The sequence below is a fragment of the Capsicum annuum genome, chromosome 4 (genome assembly GCF_002878395.1).
Source record: "Capsicum annuum cultivar UCD-10X-F1 chromosome 4, UCD10Xv1.1, whole genome shotgun sequence".
NCBI classification, from domain to species: domain Eukaryota; kingdom Viridiplantae; phylum Streptophyta; class Magnoliopsida; order Solanales; family Solanaceae; genus Capsicum; species Capsicum annuum.
This window is the reverse complement of record NC_061114.1, coordinates 163,600,641-163,624,741: the sequence shown is the minus strand read 5'-3', so window position 1 is coordinate 163,624,741 and position 24,101 is coordinate 163,600,641. Positions and strand designations below refer to the sequence as shown.

Below are 24,101 nucleotides of genomic sequence, written 5' to 3'. Positions count from 1 at the left end.
ATATTTGCTAATTAATAGTTGCTTAAATTTAGTGATTGTAGTATTTTAGAATTCGATATTGATATTATTTGTTATGCTTAAATTATTTCTTACAAATTGTTGAGTTGTTAGAGGCACTGATATACTAATTAACAGTTAGTAGTATTTTCTAAAAAATATTTTTTCACTCACCAATCAAACACTAAAAAATATTTTTTCACTCACCAATCAAACACTAAAAAATATTTTTCTAAAAAATATTCTCTACTCACCAACCAAACACCATAAAATATTTTTCACTCACCAACCAAACATGAGAAAATAAGTAAAAAACCAACTTATTTTCCAGATAAAACATTTTCCAAGAAAACATTTTCCATGAAAAATATTTTCCATCATACCAAACGCACCCTTAGCAAGTTTTCTTTCCCACTGTGCAGGTTCAAGTATCAAAATTAACATACATTTGTCGGAGAATGAGAGACTTGAACGTTGGTGGACTTAGCGCTGTAGGTTGCAGCCCTAGTGTACAAACTGCAATTTGAAGGAATCAAATGTACTATGGAATAATCTGAGAAGGACAACAATTTAGAGCACTATTGTTTCACTAGATTTTCATTGTGCAAGTTCAAAAATCAAAATTTGCATACTTAACCAACTGAAATGATAAAAAGAATCTTTTAGTTGTGGTCCACTTTTAGAATCCTTTGAATATTCTAGCATATATGTCAATATAGTAGATAGTAGGTGGGTTAATCTGCTCATATTGTAATAAGGTCCGTGTGGTTTCATTGGGATCTCGAGAGGCTCGAGACAAGGGGATCCTTTATCACCTATGTTATTTATTTTGGCAATGGAAGCTCCGAGCAAAATGATGGATAGAGCAGTCAGGGGAGATCTCTTGAAGGGTTTTGATGCTTCTTTTAGAGGGGGTAGCAACACAACTGTTAAACATTTGCCTTTCGCAGGTGATACTTTGGTCTTTTGGGATGCAAAGGTGTCTCAAATATATCCTTTGAGACAAATTCTTATTTGGTTCCAAGTAGTGTCAGACCCTCAAGATCAATCTCAACAAATGTGAGATCACTCTGGTGGGAGTAGTGAACAATATTGAGGAGTTAGCACAAGTGCTGAATTGCAAGGTGGGCTACTCTTCCTACTACTTACTTGGGAATGGCTTTGGGTGCCTCTAACAAAGATCTAGCTGTGTGTAAACCGGTGATTGAGAGAGTAGAGAAGCATTTAGCTGCGTGGAAAAAGAGGTACTTGTCCAAAATGGATAAAGAAGTTCTGATAAAAAAACACTCTTTCTTGCATTCCGACATACTTCATGTCTCTTTTTCAGGCTCTGGGCAAAGTGACTATAAGGGTGGAAAGACTCCAAAGTAACTTCTTTGGGACTCAGCGGAAGGCATTAAGAAGATTCATCTTGTGAAACTGAGAGTTGTCGCTTTTCCGATGGAATGGGGTAGACTTGGTGTAAAGGATCTAAAGATGTTCAATAAAACTCTGTTAAATGGAAGATTTGAGGTGGAAGAGAATGCTTTTTGGAAGGGGTGGTAGCCGAAAAATATGGGATTGTGGCTGGAGGGCTAGGAACGTAGTAACTCCGTTAGGGTGTGGTTTATGGAGTAGTATAATGAGGGGGTGGGAAGACTTTTGTGGACATGATTCATTTTAAGGTTGGGAACGGAAACAAGATTAGTTTTTGGGTGCATAAATGGTGTAGGGAAATTTAAACTTACCTATTTCAAAAATGGTGTAGGGGGATTGAGTTGAAGGAAATCTTTTCTAATTTATATCGCATCTCAAGCCAAAGAGAGATGATAATGCAACAAATCGGTACATCTCATGAGGGTGTGTTCCATTGGGACATAAGGTTCAGAAAGACCTACATGATTAAGAGATGGAAGAATTCCAAAATTTGATGGAGTTATTATATGGGCTCGATACACCAAACAATTCATTGGGTGTCTGGAGATAACGAGAGAGTGGAGATGGTTTATTAACAATGAGCTCTTTTTATAAGACGTTTTTTGGTGAGAGAGGAATGTTCTTCCGCATGTTTCAATTTGGATCCATAGAGCTCCAAGAAAGGTTAGTTTTTTTGTATGGTTAGCGGCTAGGGGTGCTATCTTTACGACGAGAATCCGAGAAAGAGGAGGATCACCTATTTCTGTTGGTTCTTTATGTGCAAGAGTCGAGGCAAAAATGTCGATCAACTTCTTTTGCATTGTAAGGTGGCTAGCCAGCTATGGAGGGTGACCCTTAATTGGTTTTGGATGCAATGGGTGATGTCGGTGCAGTGAAGGAAGCTTTGAAAAGTTGGACCCATAGAAGAGGAAAGAGATGCTCGAAGTCGTGGAACATTACCCCATTAGCAATCATGTGGGTCATTTGGAAAGAAAGAAATAGGAGGGCCTTTGAAGGGGTGGAACTAGATTTTATAGAAATGCAAAGTAGTGTTGTCTCTAATTTATATTTGGTGAACTTTTGGGGTTCCTATTTATTTAGAGGACTGGACCTCTTTTATTGAGAATCATATTTTGATGTAGGTTTTCTCCTTTTGGTATATGACTTGTATACCAGGTTTCCCTCAATTGTTAATAAAATTATTTACCGTATAAAAAAAAAAGGTATTGATTTCTTTCCTTTTTAGAACATGTAAACTTAGCTATTTAAACCTTAATAGTTTGAGGGAATAATCAAGCCCGAGTTCTCTCTTATTTTCTCTCCCATTTCACATGCTGTCAGAGCTTGGTTAAGGCTACCAACATTGGAAGAGAAATTCCGAACTCGTGTTTTCCCCGGTTTCTTGCTTGGCTGTCCGAACATATCTCTAATTTCGTAGGTGTTGTGTTCAAACCCACCACGAGACTTGGACCATCGGCGCAAGCAAAACCCAGTCAGATCTGCCACACCGGTCAGCCCACGCGCTCTCACGTGCCGAGCCGTCAGATTCTGGCTACCATTGTCTCATGCACCGACGCGTGAGCCGTCTTCCGATCAGTTTGCCAGTGCGATAATTTTTCCAGCAGGGTCATCCCTCAATTCCAAGCACATCCACACTGGTTGCACTTGATTCCGACCCTTTTCCAGTGAGTTGCCTAGTGATTACGACCACATTACTGCCAGGTTTTCCAGATTCTAGCAACTTTTTGCTTCCAGATCCTGTTGATTGTAGATTTTCCAGATTTGGGTAACATCTACATTATTTCTACTTCTTCAGAGGTAGAGGTATGGACTGCGTACATCCTACCCGCCCCAGACCCCACCAGGTGGGAATACACTGGGTTTGTTGTTGTTGTTGTTGGGTAACATCTACATTATGTCCCTCGGTTCAGATATTTTTACTTTTTAATTCCTAAGAGTGAGTAATTTTCTCAAGCAGTGTGACTGGACTAAAAACGTCACTAGTTATTAGGTAACCTAGGGAGTAATAGTTTAGGTTAGCTGTTTATTGGAAATTGAGTTTGATTATATGGGGAAAGTTGGTAAGCAGGAATTGGGTCTTTCGTGTAAAGAAAAAGAGGGACAAGTATGATAAAGGAATTGGGGTTGGTAGAGCATTGGGAAGACGTGTTGATATGGATCTAGATTATGAGGCTGGAGTTGCTGCCTATGGTGGGGATAAACCTGGTAGTGATGTTGAAGAAGATGACCCCGATTATATGACTTTCTTGGCTAACACTAAGCCACATGGGGAATCATATGTTTTTAAAGCTACAGATCAGAATGGGTTGCCTGTTTTAGTCGAGTTTGAGAAAGATAGGGAGTCGGAGATTCATCGAGTTGAAAAGGGCCAGGGTAATGAATTGGCCAGAAAGAATAGGATTGTTGAGAAGCAGAAGATGAAAGATGGGATTTTTTTGAGTAGGAAGCGACGAAATGAGGATAGGGGTTTAGATAACAGGCTGCAGAGAGTTGATGCGAAGATTGTACCCGATAAGGTGCAGAAGACTCAGAATGTTAGCAAATTCATGGATGCAGGAGTAAATATAGAACCTAAAGAACACTCTGATGGTAAGAGTAATCTGATTCTTGCATAAAAACTTGTGTATGAAATCATTCTCGAATATTCATTTAGAAATATTGTCATTTGGTTTATGAAGCTCTTGAGGAGGCAATATCCGAAAGTGAAGTAGAAATCCTTGAGAATGTAGGTGCAGAGCTAGGCAGGGGCAGCAGCTTTAACCCCTTTGTACCTTCAGTTCAACATGTATGATTTCAATTCTTCCTTTATTTTATGTTACCTCTTAGTTTTGGTTCTCCATAATAATTCTTGTAAGCATTGGCTTCTAATTTTGTGTATCAAGCTGGATGCGACAATCAGAGATTCTGGGTATAGGAAGGAGTGTCTGAATTTATTGATGAGGCCCTATGATGAAGAGGAGTATAAGAAGCTTTGGAAAGACATTAAGGTGCAATTACCATCTAGCTCAACAAATAAACGTCGGGAATCCCTTCTATCACGACATAAAGGTAGGTTAATAGCCTACAGTTTGTTTTCCAACATTGTGGCGTGTCTTTGCATTTTGGATGCTTCTCTTGTGTTTTGAATTTTTCTCAGGCCATGCCTTTGGTTTCAAGTTTTATGTATTCAAATTTAAGATAGTATCCAATTCCGTAGAATTCCCTCACTCTCATTTAGACAACTTAACAATAGTTTCTTGTCTTGTTCTTTCTCCAAAAAATGAACTGAACTTGCTAGCAAATCTTTACTGATCTGATTTAGAAAAAGTTGTCTCTCTTTTTAATCTGATTTTCATGTAGCTTGTAGTAGAGTATGTTATCCTTTTGTTTTCTCTACACTTATTACCATTTTACTTGAGGCATGACCAATGTAACTTTTGATACAATATAATATTTACTCACAGAGAAGTGCCAGTGGAAACAATAGTCGTGAAATGCAAGTGACCTCATCAATAAGAAAAAGTCATGTAAGGCAAGTGGACACGTTGCGACTCCAAGAAAGGGAACTAAGAAAATATTTCTTGGAAGAAATAACTGTTTTGAAGTCTGAAATGAGAAACAGCAGACCTAACTTGCAGAATATGCTGAAGGTCATCAACTAATAGATAATCAAAATATTTTAACAGGCGGGGGTCTCTCTATCCTGAAGGTGATATTTTTTTCATTCTTCAAAGCCTTCTTTCATAGATAATCAGTAGTATTCCTCTCGCTAGCTATTCTGAGTAAGAGGGTGAGGACTTGATGTGACTACTATTAGACCTCCAACCCCGTGAGACTCTTAACCCTTTCCCTGCCCTTCTATAGAGAGGTTGCCCCTTTCTCCTCGGGTAGTTCACTCACTCCCTGTACCTACCATTTCTATATACTTTTGAAAAAAGAGAGGTAGAGCTAGGAGCTCAATATTGGAAGAGCGCCCTCTCTTTTCTTCGGGAAATCGAGTTAGCTGGTCTGGTTCCCTGTCCCCAATATGTAACGAAAAGATTGACTAGTTTACCGCATTCATTCATGAAAGCACTTGCCTCTCTGGTGGGCCTTTACCTTTCAAATAGAAGAGAGGTAGTCGCCGCAGGAGAAGCACCCCTAAACCCCTGAGATCACTCGACCCCGACCAGCCAATCTCCTGTCATTGCTATCTCGCGCGTGAAGGGTTGCTCATGCATCCCAAACGTCACGCATTTTTAGGTCATTAGTTAACAGCTCCCTCGATAGTGAAATAGGGGTGACTTCACGTTGTTTCCCGACACGCCTATCTTTGTTTTAGGGAAATCCTCTCCCTATCCAGGCGGATGCCGCACCTTGCGCTTGTGAATGAGTGTGATATTTAATTTAGTGTTGTCAAGGATCATTTAAGGCACGCTTAAGTCCTAAAGCACAAAAAAGCTCATGGAGGGCGATTTTCCTCACTAAGCTGCATTTCAGTCTAGGCAACAAATTATTTGCGTCGCCTACTTATTGCGCATTCCCTCCACATTTGGGTTCATTAGCATTACTTAATTGGCATCCTAGAACCAAGCTACGTTCTTATTGATGCAGGGTGTTTTCACTATATAGAGATAGGAAAAAAATTATAATTTAGATTGGGTGTTCAGCTTGTAGGGGCATTTTGATCATTTTAAATATACTTGCTGTCAATGGCCTTTCCAGTGACTCGATTAGGTTTTCTAGTGCGCTTTTGGAGTTGTTGCTATGTGTTATGGAAGAGTAGGAACTGCCATTTGCAGATTCTATTTGTTTCACTTGGCTTCTTGATTTAAGTGATATCAAAGAAAAAGGAAATAGGAGTGTGCATACCTTATGAAGAATAGTAGACAACAATACATTCTTTACAAAGAGCAATCAATGATCTATCAGAAAAATCCATCATACCAGGAATCTCATGGGTGCTCTAGAAATGTAGAAAAAGGAAAAAGGTCTCCTGAAGTTGTGTACACAAACTGGTTGTCTCTTACATGTATGCTCTCATCGTTCCTATAAAAAAAAGAAGAATGCTTTCGTGATGTTTGATATGAAAGCATGTTTTGGAAACCCTAAAGTTGCTTGCTACTCTATTATTGGAAGAGGATTCTTTATAGAAAAGAAGATATTTTGAACTTTGGGTGGATATAGCCCGTGAGTAGCAGCCCTTGTGCAAGAAGTGCTGAAATTGTGCCAAAACAACCTTAGCATGAGATAACCTGATAAAGTTGACAATTAAGGCACTATAGTTGCAAAGCTTTTCACTTAGCAAGTTTTCTTTCCCACTGTGCAGGTTCAAGTATCAAAATTAACATACATTTGTAGGAGAATGAGAGCCTTGAACTTTGGTGGACTTAGTCCCCGTAGGTTGCAGCCCTAGTGTACAAACTGCAGTTTGAAGGAATCAAATGTACGATGGAATAATCTGAGGACAGCAATTTAGAGCACTATGGTTTCACTAGATTTTCACTGTGCAAGTTCAAAAATCAAAATTAGCATACTTAACCAACTGAAATGATAAAATGAATCTTTTAATTGTGGCCCACTTTAAGAATCCTGTGATATTCTAGAATATATGTAAATATAGTAGGTAGGTTAATTTACTCATATTGTAATTAGGTTCATGTGGTTTCGTTGGAATCTTGAGAGGCTCGAGACAAAGGGATCCTTTATCATCTATGTTATTTATTTTGGAATGGAAGCTCTAAGCAAAATGATGGATAGAGCAGTCAGGGGAGATCTCTTGAAGGGTTTTGATGCTTCCTTTAGAGGGGGATAGCAAAACAGCTGTTACACATCTGCTTTTCGCAGGTGATACTTTGGTCTTTTGCGATGCAGAGGTTTCTCAAGTATATCTGTTGAGACAAATTCTTATTTGGTTCCAAGTAGTTTCAGGCCCTCAAGATAAATCTCAACAAATGTGTGTTCACTCCGGTGGGAGTAATGAACAATATTGAGGAGTTAGCGCAAGTGCTGAATTGCAAGGTGGGTACTCTTCCTACTACTTATCTGGGAATGTCTTTGGGTGCCTCTAACAGAGACCTAGTTGTGTGGAATCCGGTGATTGAGAGAGTAGAGAAGCATTTAGCAGGGTGAAAAAAGAGGTACTTGTCCAAAATAGATAAAGAAGTTCTGATAAAAAACACTCTTTCTTGCATTCCTACATACTTCACGTCTCTTCTTCAGGCTCCGAGCAAAAAAAGCCTGAAAGGTTGGCAAGACTCCAAATTAACTGTCTTTGGGACTCAGCGGAAGGCAATAAGAAGATTCATCTTGTGAAATTGAGAGTTATCGCTTTTCCGATGGAATGGGGTGGACTTGGTGTAAGGATCTAAAGATGTTCAATAAAGCTCTGTTAAATGGATGATTTGAGGTGGAAGAGAATGCTTTTTGGAGGAAGTGATAGCGGAAAAATATGGGATTGTGGCTGGAGGGCTAGGAACGTTGTAACTCCGTTTGGGTGTGCTTTATGGAGGAGTATCAAGAAGGGGTGGGAGGACTTTTGTGGACATGATTCATATTAAGGTTGGGAACGGAAACAAGATTAGTTTTTAGGTGCATAAATGGTGTAGGGAGATTTAGACTTTACCTATTTCAAAAAATGGTGTAGGGAGATTGAGTTGAAGGAAATCTTTTCTAATTTATATCGTATCTCAAGCCAAAGAGATGGGATTACCAATACAACAAATTGGTACATCTCATAAGGGTGTGTTCCATTGGGACATAAGATTTAGAAAAACCTACATGATGAGGAGATGAAGAATTCCACAATTTGATGGAGTTATTATATGGGCTATTGGGTGTCTGGAGATGGCGGGAGAGTGGAGATGGTTTATTCACAATGAGCTCTTTCTATAAGAAGTTTTTTGTGAGAGAGGAATTTCTTCCGCATATTTCAATTTGGATCCGTAGAGCTCCGAGTACGGTTAGTTTTTTGGTATAGTTAGCGGCTAAGGGTGCTATCTTTACGGCAAGAATCCGAGAAAGAGGAGGATTACCTATTTCTGTTGATGCTTTATGTGTATGAGTCGAGGCAAAAATGTAGATCAACTTCTTTTGCATTGTAAGGTGGCCAGCCGGCTATGGAGGTGATCCTTAATTGGTTTTGGATGCAATGGGTGATGCCGGTAAAGTGAAGGAAGCTTTGAAAAGTTGGACCCATTGAAGAGGAAAGAGATGCTCGAAGTCGTGGAGAGTTATGTCATTAGCAATCATGTAGGTCATTTGGAAAGAAAGAACTAGGAGGGCCTTTGAAAGGGTGGAACTAGATTTTATAGAAATGCAAAGTAGTGTTGTCTCTAATTTATATTCGGTGAACTTTTGGGGTTCCTATTTATTTAGAGGACTGGACGTCTTTTATTGAGAATCATATTTTGATGTAGGTTTTCTCCTTTTGGTATATAACTTGTATACCGGGTTTCCCTCAAATGTTAATAAAATTATTTACCATATCCAAAAAAAAAAAATAGATATTGATTTCCTTCCTTTTTAGAACATGTAAACTTAGCTATTTAAACCTTAATAGTATGAGGGAATAATCAAGCCCGAGTTCTCTCTTATTTTCTCTCCCGTTTCCCATGCTGTCAGAGCTTGGTTAAGGCCACCAACATTGGAAGAGAAATTCTGAACTCGCGTTTTCCCCGTTTCTTGCTTGGCTCTCCGAACATATCTCTAATTTCGTAGGTGTTGTGATCAAACCAACCCCACCGCAAGACTTGGACCACTGGCGCAAGCAAAACCCAGTCAGATCTGCCACACCGGCAGCCCACGCGCTCGCACGTGCCGAGCCGTCAGATTCTGGCTAACCGTTGTCTCACGCACCGACGTGTGAGCCTTCTTCCGATCAGTTTGCCAGTGCGATTCTTTTTCCAGCAGGGTCATCCCTCAATTCCGAGCACATCCACACTGGTTGCACTTGATTCCGACCCTTTTCCAGTGAGTTGCCTAGTGATTACGACCTCATTACTGCCAGGTTTTCCAGATTCTAGCAACTTTTTGCTTCCAGATTCTGTCTATTGTAGATTTTGCCAGATTTGGGTAACATCTATATTATGTCCCTGATATTTTTACTTTTTAATTCCTAAGAGTAATTTTCTCAAGAGGTGTGACCGGACTAAAAACGTCACTTGTTACTAGGTAACCTAGGGGGTAATAGTTTAGGTTAGTTGTTTATTGGAAATTGAGCTTGATTATATGGGGAAAGTTGGTAAGCTGGAATTGGGTCTTTCTTGTGTAACGGCAAAGAGGGACAAGTATGATAAGGGAATTGGGGTTGGTATAGCATTGGGAAAACATGTTGATATGGATCAAGATTATGAGGCTGGAGTTGCTGCCTATGGTGGGGATAAACCTGGTAGTGATGTTGAAGAAGATGACCCCATAATTATATGACTTTCTTGGCTAACACTAAGACACATGGGGAATCATATATTTTTCAAGAGATCAGAATGGGTTGCCCGTTTTAGTCGAATTTGAGAATGATAGGGAGTCAGAGATTCATCGAGTTGAAAGGCTCAGGATAATGAATCAGCTAGACAGATTGAAGATGAAAGAAGGAATTTTCTTGAGTAGGAAGCGGCAAAATGAGGATAGGGGTTTAGATAACAAGTTTGAGAGAGTTGATGTGAAGATTGTATCTGATAAGGTGCAGAAGACTCAGAATGTTAGCTAATTCATGGATGCAGGAGTAAATATAGAACCTAAAGAACATTCTGATGGTAAGAGTTATCTGATTCCTGCATAAAACCTTGTGTATGAAATTGTTGTCTCGAATATTCATTTGGAAATAGTAGAAATCCTTGAGAATGTAGGTGCAGAGGCAGGCGGGCACATTAGCTCTAAGCCCCTCTTACCTTCAGTGGAACAGACCCAGAATGTATAATTTCAATTCTTCTGCTACTTTCACTAGTTCTTTTGGTCCCTCTTCTTTCCTTTATTTATGTTACCTCTTGGTTCTGGTTCTCCATGATAATTCTTGTAACCATTGGCTGCTACTTTTGTCTATCAAGCTGGATGCAACAATCATAGATTTTGGGTACAGGAAGGAGTGTTTGAATTTATTGATGAGGCCCTACGATGAAGTGGAGTATAAGAAGCTTTGGAAAGACATTAATGTCAATTTTCTGCCGAATGCCTCTCAATATTGAGTGTCTTGCCATTAAATAGAAGTATCCAAAAATTACATCCCTAAAGATCCATCTTTTCTATCCCTAAAGATCAGCTTTGCTATCCCTCTAAATCCGCTATTCTATCCCATCAAATCTGCTCTACAATAATTAATATTACCCTCTTTAATTACTAAATCAAATCTCTGTAATTACACTAATATACAATAATATATAGTTACAGTAATATATACAACATTTACTAGTTGTCCATCATGCTAACATAATATTTACAACATTTACTAGTTGTCCATCATGCTAACATCCCCCTCAAATTGCTGTTGGTAGATCAAGAAGCATCAATTTGCCTGCGAGAAATTGATGTTGTCGTCGTGTGATTGATTTTGTAAATGCATCAGCTATTTGAAGATCACTGGGCACATGCGGAAGAGTAATAACACCTTTATCTACAACTTCTCGTATATAATGACAGTTTATTTCAATGTGTTTGGTCCGCTCATGTATACCAGATTAGTAGCAATCTGAATAGCACTTGTATTGTCAACATGGAGAGGAGTGGGATTAGATTGAGAAAATCCAATCTCAGCAAGTAATCCACGAAGTCGCACAATCTCGGAGCAAGTACTAGACATTGCTCGATATTCAGCCTCCGTTGAAGATTTTGACACGCGGTCTTGCTTCTAACTCTTCCAAGATATCAAAGACTCTTCAAGAAAACTGCACCAACCAGTGACCGAACGATGAGTGTTAGAACATCCCTCAATCAGAATCATTAAAACGAATAGGAGAACCACTAGAAAGAATAATCCATGATTAGATGTTTCTAGGAGATATCAAATGATGCGACTTACAACCATCAAATAAAGATGACGGGGAGCTTGCATAAATTGACTAACTTGTTGAACTGCAAAAGAGATATCAGGCTGGGTAATAGTAAGGTAATTTAAGCTTCCAACTAATTGCCGAAATAGAGTTGGATCAGGAAGATCGCCTTCCTCCCGACAATACTTTACATTCAATTCTAGTAGAGTATCTACAAAGGAGGAATCCTGAAGCCTGCCAAAGAAATCAAATCTTGTGTATATTTGTGTTGGTTTAGAAACACACCTGATGAATCACGATGAACTTCCAAACCCAAGAAATATGTAAGAGGTACCAAGATCTTTCATAAGAAAAGAATCCTTAAGCTGTTGCCAGAAGCTAGTGATTAGTGAAGAATTGGTTCGTGTGATAATAATGTCATCTACATATTCCAAAAGAAGAACACAACCTATAGATGTTTTCCGAAGAAAAAAAGATACTGTCATATTTGCTCTGCTCAAAAGAGAATTGTAACAAAGTATACTGAAATTTGTTAAAGCAAGCTTTGGGAGCTTGTTTTAATCCATAAAAAAACCGCTTTAACTTGCATACATCTGATGTAGGTGTTGAGAGGTTTCATATAAATATCTTCTATAAGATCACCATGGAGAAAGCATTTTTGACATTTATTTGATGAAGAGGCCATTTTTGTGAAGAAGCAATGGCAATGATAGTTCACGCGGTAGTCATTTTTGCTACAGGTGCAAAAGTCTTCTCATAGTCCACACCATATTCCTGCCTGTTACCAACAATAACCAACCGGGTTGTATACCGGTCAAGAGTTCCATCAGAATGAAGTTTAATTGAATAGACCCATTTACATCCAATTGGACAGATATTTGAAGGACATGAAACAATATCCCATGTGTTGTTTTCTTTAAGAGCCAAAAGTTCTTTTTCCATTGTTTTCTGCCAACATTCATGCTTGGAAGCTTGTGAGTAACGAGTTGGAACAGAAATGGTGGATAAAGCAAAGGAAAAGTCATAACAGTTAGGAGGATGGAGATACTCTAGTAGATCATCGAATGGGCTCAAGAGGAGCAGAGCTTGAAGAATTCTCAGATTCTAGTTGTGGAGCAGTTTCAGGTGGTGGATCAATTTAGGGAGGAGGTAAAGTTGGCCGACGCCGTTCATACACAAATGAACCCCTTGGAAGGAGATGACAAATCATCAAAAGTAAGAAGAAAAAGAGAAGCTGGAGATAACTCAACATGAATAGGAAAGAAATACTGATTCTCAAAGAAAGCTACATTTCTAGAAATACAAAATTTGTTAGAACATGGATCATAGCAAATAAAACCTTTTTGCAAAGTACTATAGCCCATAAAAGCACATTTAGTAAATTGAACAGAAAGTTTATTACGTTGAGAAGGAGACAGATGCACAAAACAAACACAACTAAATGTATGAAAATTATCATAGCTAGGATTTTTGTGATAAAGACGATAGATAATATGGAAACTCAAGATTTCACATTTTAGATGGCAGCCTATTAATTTAATAGACAGCAGTAGACGAAGCTTTAACCCAGTATTTAGATGGGACAGAGGACTCAATCATTAGAGAACGAATGACATCTAAAAAGGCGACTTTTACGCTCGGTGGCCCCATTTTGTTAGGTGTATATGGACAAGAGTGTTATGAGACAATTCATTTCTCAAGCAAAAAATTTTTGAATTCATATATTCTCCACCAGAATCAGATCTTAATAATTTGATACAAGTAGAAAATTGAGTCTCAATGTAAGCCAAAAATATCTTGAACATGGAAAATACCTCAGATTTGGAATAAAGAAAGTACACCCATGTAAATCGACTGTAGTCATCTATGATTGTCACAAAGTACTTGAACTAAGCATGAGAAACAGTTGGTGAAATACCCCAAATATCACTATGAACGACATCAAAACACTTCGTAGCACGACTACCAAAATTAGGAAAAGGAAGAACTTTACTTTTGCCTAATTTACAAGTAGAACAATCAAATAAAGCCGTGGAAAATTGATTTTTATTTTCCAATAAACCAGAATTTGATAAATAAGACAACACAACAGAATTTGGATGTCCTAGATGTTTATGACAAACCTCAGTTTATTAGCTGTAGAAGTACAAGCAAAAAATATAACAGGAGGGATGAAAAAATGTATAGGAAACAATCTTTTAACTTTAAGCCCCTTCGTGATTATCGTCCCCGACACCTGATCCTGCACAAGACAACCATTATGAGAAAAATTTACATCACAATTGTCATCAACCAATTGTCCAACTGAAATAAGACTAGTTGAGAGCTTCGGTGAAACGAAAGCATTCTTGAAAATTGGAGCAATATCCCCAACCTTGGTAATGGGTAAATTACTATGATTAGCAACCTGTATTTGTGATGAACCTTGATACTCATGAACATTTTTACTATACTTGTTGAGTTGGTCATATGACTGGATGCACCAGAATCAACAATCCAAAAATTAGATTTAACATGGTGCATCAACAATCCAAAAATTAGATTTAACATCAGTAAAATCTAATTTTTGGATTGTTGATTCTGGTGTACCTTAGATTCAAAAAAAAAATTAGATTTAACATCAGTACCTTGTAGTCCCAATGCTAGAAAGGCTAATACGATCATTTGTTATCCCATTTCAGGAGTAAGAACTTGTCCTGAAGATGAGTTCTTAAGAGTGGAACCATTTATCCCTGCTTGGAAAACCTTTACCTTACAATTTTGAGGGAGTGTGGGACACTCTTTGATAATGTGTCCTTGTTTTTTACAATAATTACAGACCGTTTTGCCATAATTACTAGCAATATGGCCATATTCCTTGCAACTGTAGCAGTGAGTTCTGGTCATATCCCTACCCTTTTCTTTACCTTGAGCAGCAAATGCAACAGCTACATCATTTCCTCTTTTGAAAGCATTTTGTCTGACAAATGTTGCTCTTCACAATTAATTCCTTAAAACAAACATCCAGGGAGGGAGACGGGTCACGGGTCAGGATTCATCAAGTAAAGCGAACACTCAAACTCAGAGCGTAACTTCATCAAAAATTGATCTCGCTTGCTTTGCTTCCTGAATTATAGAGAGAGATCTGGTAGGTATTTTGGCATAAACAGTACCTGTAAATTCAGCCCATAAGTTTAAAAATCCAGAAAATAATCTTGAATAGAGAGACCTCCCCGAGAGTAATTAGCAATTTCATACTCTAAGTGAAGTTGTCGGGCACTAATATCTTGGTTGTAAATCTTTTGTAAATAATCCCACATGACTTTAGCCTTTAGCTGTCGTGTAAGTCCTGAGATTAAGAACAATAAGAGGGTCAGTTGATCCCAAAAGCCATTTCATCACCTGAGCATCTTTAATCATCCATTCACCTAATTTTGTAGGATCGGTAGGAGCAGGATCAACTGTATCTAGATGGCCCCATAGTTCTTTTCCGGTGACAAATAACTAAAACTGAAACTTTCAGGACGAAAAATTCTTTCCAGTGAAACGAACACTGAGTGATTCAAATTGATGTGGTCATATTTATGAAAACTAGAAATACTGTGACTCAAAAGAACAATCAAAATGACCAAGATCAAAGTTCTAGGTGTTAATTGTCGATGAACAATCAACAAAATCAAAATTTTCAGAAAAAAATAAAAATTGAAAAGTATCACAGATGGACTTTATGAAACTAGACAGCCAAGAGAAGGTTCTAATACCATGTCAATTTTCTACTGAATGTCTCTCAATATTGAGAGTCTTCTCGTTAAATAGAAAGTATTCAAAGATTACATCCCTAAAGATTCGTTTTTCCTATCCATAAAGGTCAACTTTCTTATCCCTCTAAATCCGCTATCCTATCCCACCAAATCTGATCTACTATAATCAATAATACTCTCTTTAATTACTAAATCAAATCTCTGTAATTACCCTAATATACAATAATATATAGCTATATTAATATATACAATATTTACTAGTTGTCCGATCATGCTAACCATTAAGATGCAAGTACCTTCTAGCTCAACAAATGAACGTAGAAAATCCCTTCTATTACGCTATAAAGGTAGGTTAACAGCTTACAGTTTGTTTTCCAACATCGTGGCATCTCTTTGCATTTTGAATGCTTCTCTTGTGTTTTGAATTTTCTCAGGCCAAGCCTTGGTTTCAAATTTATGTAGTCACTTTTAAGATAGTATCCAATTCCATAAAATTCCTGCACTCTCATTTAGATAATTTTAAGAATAGTTTCTTGCCTTCCTTCTTTCGCCAAGCATTGAACTGAACTTGCTACAAATCTTAACTGATCTGATTGAGAAAAAGTTTTTGACTTTGTAAAATCTCATTTTTATGTAGTTCACAGTAGAGTACGTTCTCCTTTTGTTTTCGCTACAATTTTATCTCCACCTCTTTTTTATGATTTTACTTCCAGTGTGGAAGAGTAGTGTGTTTTTTAGTAAATTAAAAAGGAAACACTCATCTTTTTAAAAGTTTCTGTTGATCAATGTATCCCTTTTTAGTTTGACTAAAAACTTTATATGAACGAGGCGTGACCAATGTAACTTTTGATAAAGTATAATATTTACTCACAGAAAAGAGCCAGTTGAACAAATAGTCATGTAAGGCAAGTGACCCTCATCATAAAGAAAAAGTCATAGTCATGTAAGGCAAGTGGACAAGTTGCAACGCCAAGAAAAGGAACTAAGAAAACATTTCTAGGAAGGAAATAACTACTTTCGAAGTCTGAAAACCACATCGAGAAACAACAGATTTAAATTGGCAAATATGTTAAAAATCATCAACTCATTGATAATCAAAATGGTCTCTCCTTCAGATCAGTGGCAAAGGCTCATTTAAGCGCGCTTAAGCCTAAAGCGCAAAAAAGTTCATGGAGGCCGATTCTCCTCACTAAGCTACATTTCAGTCTTGGCAACCAATTGTTTACGTTGCTTACTTATTACACATTACCTCCACATCTTGGGTAGACATTCTAGAACCAAACTACATATTGATGGAGGGTTATTTCATGGTGTAGAGATAGGAACGAAATTATAATTTAGGTTGAGTGTTCAGCTTGTAGGGGCATTTAAAATATACTTGATTTTAATGGCCTTTTAAGTGACTCGATTAGATTTTCTATTACACGATTGGAAATGTTATTATTTGTTGTGGAAGAGAAGGAACTGCCTTTTGCAGACTTTATTTGTTTTACCTAGCTTCTTGATTTAAGTGATTACTAAGAAAAAGGATATACGAATTGTGCATACTTTATGAAGAATAGTAGACAAAAATGTCACTCTTTACAAAGAGCAATCAATGATCCATCTTAACAATCCATCATACCATGAGTGTCATAGATGTTTTGCAAAAGTACAAAGAAGGTTTCCTAAAGTTGTGTTCACGAATTGGTTGTCTCTTACATATGTGCTCTCGTAATTCCAATAAAAAAAGATATAGGCAAGCAGGCTTGGACGAGGAGGACAAGAAGTGATTTTGGGAGGATTTAGATGAGATGGTGAGCGGTATACTGCTCGCTGAGAAGCTATTCATAAGAGGTGATGTCAATCGAACATCGGGTCAACTTCGAGGGGATATGATGATGCGCATGGAGGTTTTGTGTTTGGGGACTAGAACGAGGTAAAGCCACACTTTTGGATTTCACACGAGCTTTTGGGTTGGTGGTAGCTAATTCATAATGAGCACTTGGTAACCTTCCGTTAGATGGCGACTAAGACTAAGATAGACTTTTGGCTTCTTTCGAAGGATGATACAGACCTTTGTAAAGATTGTACGGTTGTCCTAAGTAAGCACTCACGATCCAACATAAGCTATTGGTGTTGAAATTAGAGATCAGGAGGAAGAGAAAGAAGAGGTTTATGGATGACCAGTCAAGGATCAAATGGGGTAGCTTGTATATGGCCAATGACCAGGAAATGGGGGAGATGTTGGTGGCAGTGAAGGCCTTAGGGAGTAGTGGAGATATAGATAGTATGTGAGATAGGACCACTAATTGCATTAGGGTTAAGGCTGGAGAGGTATTGGGGTCTCGAGAGGTAAATTTGGTGAGCATCGAGAGGACTGGTGGTGGGATGAGAAGTCCAAGGGAAGGTGGAGGCAAAGAAGGTGGCGTGTGCGGAGTTAGTGGAAATAAGGATAAGGAGGCAAAACCAACGAATAAGGAAAGGTATAAGATAGCAAAGTTGGCGGTTACGGTGGAAAAAACAACAGTAGCTTTTGAATGCTAGTATACAAGGAGAAGGGTGACATTTATAACAACAACAATTATAGGGGTATCAAGCTACCAAGCCATGCACCTAAGGGTGTGGCCTAGTGGTTCAATGAAATTGGGATGAGCACCATGAGGTCTCGGGTTCAATTTCCAGCAGAGACAAACACTAGATGTTTTCTTCCCATCTGTTCTAGCCTTGGTGGACAAAGTTACCTGGTACCTGTTGTTGGTGGGAGGTGGCAGGTATCCCGTGGATTTAGTCGAGCTTGCGCACAAGCTGGCCCGGACACCACGGTTATAAAAAAAAAAAAAACTACAAAGTTTGGGAGAGGGTGGTCGAGTTGAGGTTGGGAAGGGTGTGTCTATCTCCAAGAACTAATTCAGATTCATGCCGAAGTGATTAACTACATTAGACATCCATCTGGTACAGAGATTGTTGGAGCAGTATAGGGACAAGAAAAGAGACTTACATGTGGTGTGTATTGATCTAGAAAAGACATATGATAAAATCCCTAAGGAGGTCGTTTGGAGATGTTTGGAGTCTAGAGGTGTACTTGTGGCGTACATTAGGACAATTAAGGACATGTACGATGTAAGCTAAGACCCGGGTTGGAACAATCTGAGGTGACTCAAAACACTTCTCGATCGTGATGAGGTTGCACCAAGGATCAACCCTTAGCCCGTTTCTTTTTGCTTTAGTAATGGACGAATTGATACTACATATTTAAGGGTAGGTGTCGTGGTGTATGGTATTCATATATGACATAATATTGATTGATGAAACGTGCAATGGAGTTAATGATAAGTTGAAAGTTTTGAGACAGACCCTAGAGTGTAAAGGTTTCACGTTAAGCAAGACTAAAACAGAGTACCTAGAATGTAAGTTCGTGACGTAATTCATGAGGTGGAGATAGATGTGACAAATCACAAGTCATACTCAAGAGAGGAAGTTTCAAGTACCTTGGGTCCGTAAACCTAGAAGACAGAGGGATTGATGATGATATCGCACATTGTATTGGTGTGGGGTGGGTGATATAGAGGCTCACCTCTTGGGTACGTTGTAATAAAAGTGTGTTCTCAAGACTTAAAGGTAAGTTCTATCGAGTGGTGATTAGACCAACAGCAGAGTACTGGCAGTCAAGAACGCACACGTTCAGATAATGAAGGCAACGAAGATAAAGATGCTCAGATGGATGTGAGGGCACACTAGGAGAGATGATAAGAAACAAAGTTATAGGAGGCAAGGTGGGAGTGGCCTATGCGGCGGACAAGTTGAGGGAAGCGAAGCTAAGATGGTTCGGACACGTGAAGATGAGGTGCGGGGATGTGTCGGTTAGGAGGTGTGAGAGGTTGGATGTATCTTTCTCGGGGTTGCCTGTCTTACGATTTTTGTTGCTCCTCTAGTGTGCTTCAGTAGTTCAGTTATCAAATTAGTTGGTTATTGTTATTGCTCATGTTTTTTGAATGATATGTTATGCTTTCCCTATTTTTAATGTCCCCTGTACTTGCATATTTTTCTTTTAACTGTTCTAATTTGCGTTACTCGAGCCAAGGTTCTTTTGAAAACAATCTCTCTATCTCCACAAGGTAGGTAAGGTTTGTGTACAATGTAACCTCCCCAAACCTCGCTTATGGGACTACACTGGGTTTGTTGTATTCTTTATTGTTTGTAAATAACTTCTATATGAGAATTTATTTTACCAAATTAATAAATTATAATCGTCACTATAAAGGTGGATAGTACTTGAGAATAGGGCTGGGCATATTTTGGTTTAAACCGAAAAACTAAATTGATATTTAATTTTGGTTTGGTTTTTTGGTTTTCCGGATTGGTTTTGATTTCAAATTTTAGAAATTTGGTTAAACGATTTGATTTTCGGATTTTCAGAAAAATAATTCGGATAAACCGAAAAATCAAAATTATATAAATAATATATTATAATTTATATATTTATTTTATTATATATGTAAATATACTAAAAATATAATATAATCTGATATAACATATAAATATATAAATTATAATCATTTAGTAATCCTAAATCCTAATATACTGTTTTGCTTTAAACCCTAACATTAACGTGAAGGCTGCAGCAGCGTTCATCCATCCTCAGTTTGTCAGTTCATTTGAAATTTCAACATCACCAACGACAGTCGCTGCGGAGTGCAGCCACTATCGTCACGCCAACGGTGATGACTCGGTGAGGTCGATATTTATGGTTATTTCATCCATGTTGAATTAATTATATTTGAGAATAAAAAATAGGTTCGAAAAAAAGATTATTTTTCTAGAAAAATCATCAATTTTAAATACTTACTACTTTAATCTTTAAACCGAAATAAAAATCCGAAATAACCGAATCGAATTTGTAAAAACCGAACCAAACTGAAATAATTTTGATTTGGTTATGGTTGTCATTTTCGTCAATCCGAAAACTAAAAAACCAAACCGATATTTAACAATCAAACCGAACAAACCGAATGTCCACCCCTACTTGAGAAGGTAAGAAGCATGGATAGAGACAATTGTTTGGAAATCCTATTGATCAAGGAAGGCCATGAAAAATCAATCAAGAGTTTTTCCATAATTAAGAGCTGTGGATGCAACGGGATTACACAACAAAGATGCATAATTAGGGTTTACTTTTATGTAATTCGGGTTGGTTTCATAGATTCTTGGAATAGTTTTAAGCTTTTGTAAGCTGCTTTCTTTTCTAAGCATTTGTGTTTTTTAACACGCCTTTTCAATTTAATTGGGGTTGTTTTTGAAGTTTGTTGTCTTTAAAAGAGCAAGAATAGGGTTCCCAATTAGCTTCCAATAGTTCATGTTACAGAAGAGAAAAAATTACCATTTGATTTCTTGTCTACTTGAATTTTTTGGGAATATCAAATCCTTTAGTTGCTACTCCCATGTTGGCTATTGATATTCTTGTTTTGGCTATTTGTTGTACCAATTTCTAGCCCAATAATTAATGTGATCGCCATTATGAACAACGAATTATTAATATATTTACATTGTCAAAAATGCAGCTGTCAATCGGGCAATCAAAAGGACCAATCATGACAAGGATAAAAAGTTGAATATCATGCGCGGATTTTTCTTTTGGTTAGAGGTGAGGGCTACCCCTCTTCTTTATATGTCTTTGTTTGCTTTTTCCTCCCCTTGTATGTCTTTGGTTAAGAACAGTAACTGTTTTTCTTTCTCTACTCCTTTTCGTCTGTATTTTGTCTTTGCTTCATTTTATTGTTGCAATCTTGCAGGTAAACTGGTCTATTTAATTATATTTCGTCTTTGCTTCATTTTATTGTACCTGGTCTATTTAATTATATTTCGTGTTTGCTTCATTTTATTGTTGCAATCTTGCCGGTAAACTGGTCTATTTTATTATATGAACTGAAATAAATTTGACATTTGTTTTTCCCTTAGCATAGGAAGTGTCTATTAGTGGGAGTTTGGCTATGAAAACTAAAAATTTTGAAGTTGGAGTTGGAGTTGTATTTGTATTTGTCCATGAATATAATTGGAGTTGTTTTTGAATTTTTGTGAGAGAAGAAAGATGGAAAAAATTAAAAACAATTTTTTATTGTTTTTCACTTTTCCAATACAACTCCCAAGTTGTATTTGAAATTCTCATGGTCAAACATCAACTTGGAGTTGTATTTGGCATAAAGTGCAAAAAAAAAAAAAAATATCGGAAAAGTGAAAATTCTCATGGGCAAACGGGTTCTTAGTGTGGAAAAGCAACTAATTAAGCAGTCATACAACGACTACTACTACACGTCAATCTTAGATACACCGACAATTTTCTCTCGAGAGAAAGAAATTGGTATAAGGTAACTGTAACATGTAAAATGCAATTTATTGCAACTTCCTACTTGTTTAATATGTCAAAGTGGGCATTGAAGGTGTTTAATACGTCAAGAATGTGTAAATATGTACCAATACCCATACCTTGTAAATGTTCAAAAAAAGTGATTCCCTCTAATTTTGTTAATAAAAGATTTCTAGGCTCTAATTGCATTTCTCCTTAATAAAATTACTTGTAAACATTAAACTGGTCTAGATTATGATACTACTACAGTTCTTAGTGAGTGTTACTTTCTCCTGAGATGTTACATAGGAAAAGAGAGTTGTCTATGTAGTTCTGAACAGAAGTCCAGGCCCATGATTGAAGTGCCGCATAAGTTGTCTATAAGGTTCATTTCAGTGATCAATGCTGCATCGTGAACGAAGACAAATATGATGAAAAAGGAAAATCGTTAATGATGGAAAAAGAGATTATTTTCAAGGACCAGGATTTAATCAGCATCCAGAAAGGAGAGAGACCTTACAAGTCCACGATTTCCCTACCATATATTAACTTCCATGAATGTTCCATTCTTTTCTGTGTTTATCATGCTCCTTGCAGTGACCATGCATGTGAATCTCCTCTCAGTCATTCCATAACGGAAACCACAGTGTAAAATACCATTTTCCCACCGATCATAGATTCCTTGAATCAATGGTTGCTATCGTCCTATCAGCCATTTGCCTCTAAATAATGAAATTGCTAAATTTTGACCTCAAAAAAACATGAAACACTACTTGGCTCGCTCAGACTTACTTTTCTGACTCCAAATTTTCAAGGATTGACAAGGATGACAGATCAAAACTCTATGTTCATGTATCTCATTGCGAAAGTTCTGATGTATATATATGAGGTTTGAGCCAATGGGAGTTCGGTAGTTACAAAGATTGACCAACGGAACAAGAACAAGGACCAAGGGTTACTTACTGCCTTTCTTCTCAAATAAAAGCATGAAATTTTTGCATTCACTATTATCTTTGACACTATTGCTTGTTCTGCGAAAGCTAGTTGCTTAAACTAAAAGTATGTGTTGTTTCATTATTTGCAGCATCTAACTCGGCAAGATGCATTCCAGCCTTGGAAGGATGCAGAATGTCTCCAGACGATGCCTGGATCTTCCTAGAAGTGTTACTTTTTCCCAATCATCAATATCAATGTGTGCCATAAAAACAAGTGATACAAGACAACCAACAACTATGCCTCGGTCCCAAATAAGTTGGGTCAACTATATGGATCCTCATTGACCATATTTCCTTGTTTAATCTCAACTCATGGCATCATCTTACTGATAGAAGAAGAAAGCCAAAAGTTTATATTTCAATTACTTATAACATTTTTTGTTGTGCACGATCCATTTGGGAGAAGTTTTCAAGACGGAGAGAGAGAAGATCATATACATACTATAGAAGAGAAGGTGAAAGTTTCATATACATTCTGAGAACTGCATTTTTCGCTACTCCTTGTTTCAATATAGTCTGCATTGTTACCTGAATTTACTGGTTTACATCTTCCATTTGACCATTGTAATTGAACCCAACTCTTGGTTTCCCCATGCTGAAGTTAAGAACTCTTGCATTCATGTTGTATTGGATTTCTCCAGTATACAGAAGCTTTCTTATGTAGTGCTCTATGTCTGAACCTATCAGACGTAACGTGTATTCCGTCAATGGAGCTCCCTGGTGCAAGGGAAATATTGGAGTTAGCAGCTCAATTTCTAATCAATTTGGTACAACAGTGATTACGTAAAAACGAGATTTAAAATTTACTCTATAGTTGCATTAGTTGCTATAGGTTCCTAGCGACAAAATTAAAGTTGGTCACCTGCTACAAGATGCTAAAATACACTAAATGTAAAATTCGTTACATAATTATGTATGTATTGAACAGAACTTTTCAGTACCTCATAATGATCAACAAGTTCTTGAAAGTAAGAATAAACTTTGGTGCAAGTGTCATCAGTCCACACAAATTCATCAGTAGGATCAAGCATAAGTGTGAGTTTATCCATTTGTGTTTGATCAAAAGCAAAGGTTTCAGGATCGATATAAGCTGCATATATTCTGACATGTCTGGTAGCGCAACTAAGCCATTGTCCTCCATATTCTCTGCTCATGTTCTTGCTTTCCACATTTATTTGTGGTTCTACTGGCCTTGGTTTCTTCATTGCTTCTTCTTCTTCTTCTTTCTTTTCTTCATCTTTTTCTACTTTTAGTTCTTCAACTTCTGCTTGCTGTGCTGAAACTGAGAAAAAGTTTCTCCTTTTAAGTTGTTTATTGTTTCCCTTTGTAGTCCAACCTAACATGCTGAAATGGGTTGAAGTCATGTATGTTGAAGTTGCTGCCATGGCTAAGTGCTTCTTTTTCCCTTTTCTTTTGGGTCCTTTCTTGAATGTTGTATTTTAATTTGAAGATAGTATTGGGATACTGATATATCCTCCATTTGTGTGGATAAAAAATGTTTGTTTTCACGTGGGCTCCTTTTTTTGTTTTATGGCTGTGTTTGATATGGAGATAAAAGGTGGAGTATAAATTACTCTCAGAAGTTCACGTTTCCTCAGCATTTCCTCTCTTTGTGTAGTACTTAAATTACAGCTTCCAAATTCGTTTTCAACCCTGTTTAACCAAGTTAAAAAGGTTTGGTTAGTGAGTA

The 24,101-nt window shown here is 37.5% G+C and overlaps 2 protein-coding genes and 1 long non-coding RNA gene across 7 annotated transcripts in view; 1 reads left to right on the top strand and 2 right to left on the bottom strand.

Annotated features, from left to right (window-relative positions):
* LOC107852490 overlaps positions 1 to 23,036 on the top strand; it is a 26,881-nt gene extending 3,845 nt beyond the window's left edge. The window contains exons 4-7 of one of the 4 annotated variants that reach the window (XR_001669454.2): positions 4,092 to 4,198; positions 4,296 to 4,461; positions 4,857 to 5,101; positions 20,635 to 20,691. Coding sequence is in view for 3 of the 4 variants with exons in the window: in XM_016697522.2 (XP_016553008.2) it covers positions 4,092 to 4,198; positions 4,296 to 4,461; positions 20,635 to 20,717; positions 22,501 to 22,575 (431 nt within the window). In the remaining variant the exon portion in view is untranslated. Of the gene's footprint in view, positions 1 to 4,091; positions 4,199 to 4,295; positions 4,462 to 4,856; positions 5,102 to 20,634; positions 20,718 to 22,500 lie in introns of those variants that run through there. The other 3 variants (XM_016697522.2, XM_016697523.2, XM_016697524.2) reach the window with 3 other exon arrangements.
* Positions 13,348 to 19,514, bottom strand: LOC124897549. 2 transcript variants are annotated; one of them, XR_007054279.1, is made up of 3 exons: positions 14,592 to 19,514; positions 13,982 to 14,506; positions 13,348 to 13,596 (listed from the first exon to the last, which is right to left on the bottom strand). It is a non-coding gene; the product is annotated as an uncharacterized LOC124897549 (long non-coding RNA). The 2 variants fall into 2 exon arrangements; XR_007054280.1 differs by having other exon boundaries at positions 13,982 to 19,514.
* LOC107852492 (NAD(P)H-quinone oxidoreductase subunit M, chloroplastic) lies at positions 22,742 to 23,869 on the bottom strand. The gene is made up of 2 exons (XM_016697525.2): positions 23,353 to 23,869; positions 22,742 to 23,128 (listed from the first exon to the last, which is right to left on the bottom strand). Exons 1-2 carry the CDS (start codon positions 23,794 to 23,796, stop codon positions 22,946 to 22,948), a joined length of 627 nt encoding a protein of 208 aa, XP_016553011.2. The 5' UTR covers positions 23,797 to 23,869; the 3' UTR covers positions 22,742 to 22,945.
* Between the last annotated feature and the right edge of the window lie 232 nt (positions 23,870 to 24,101).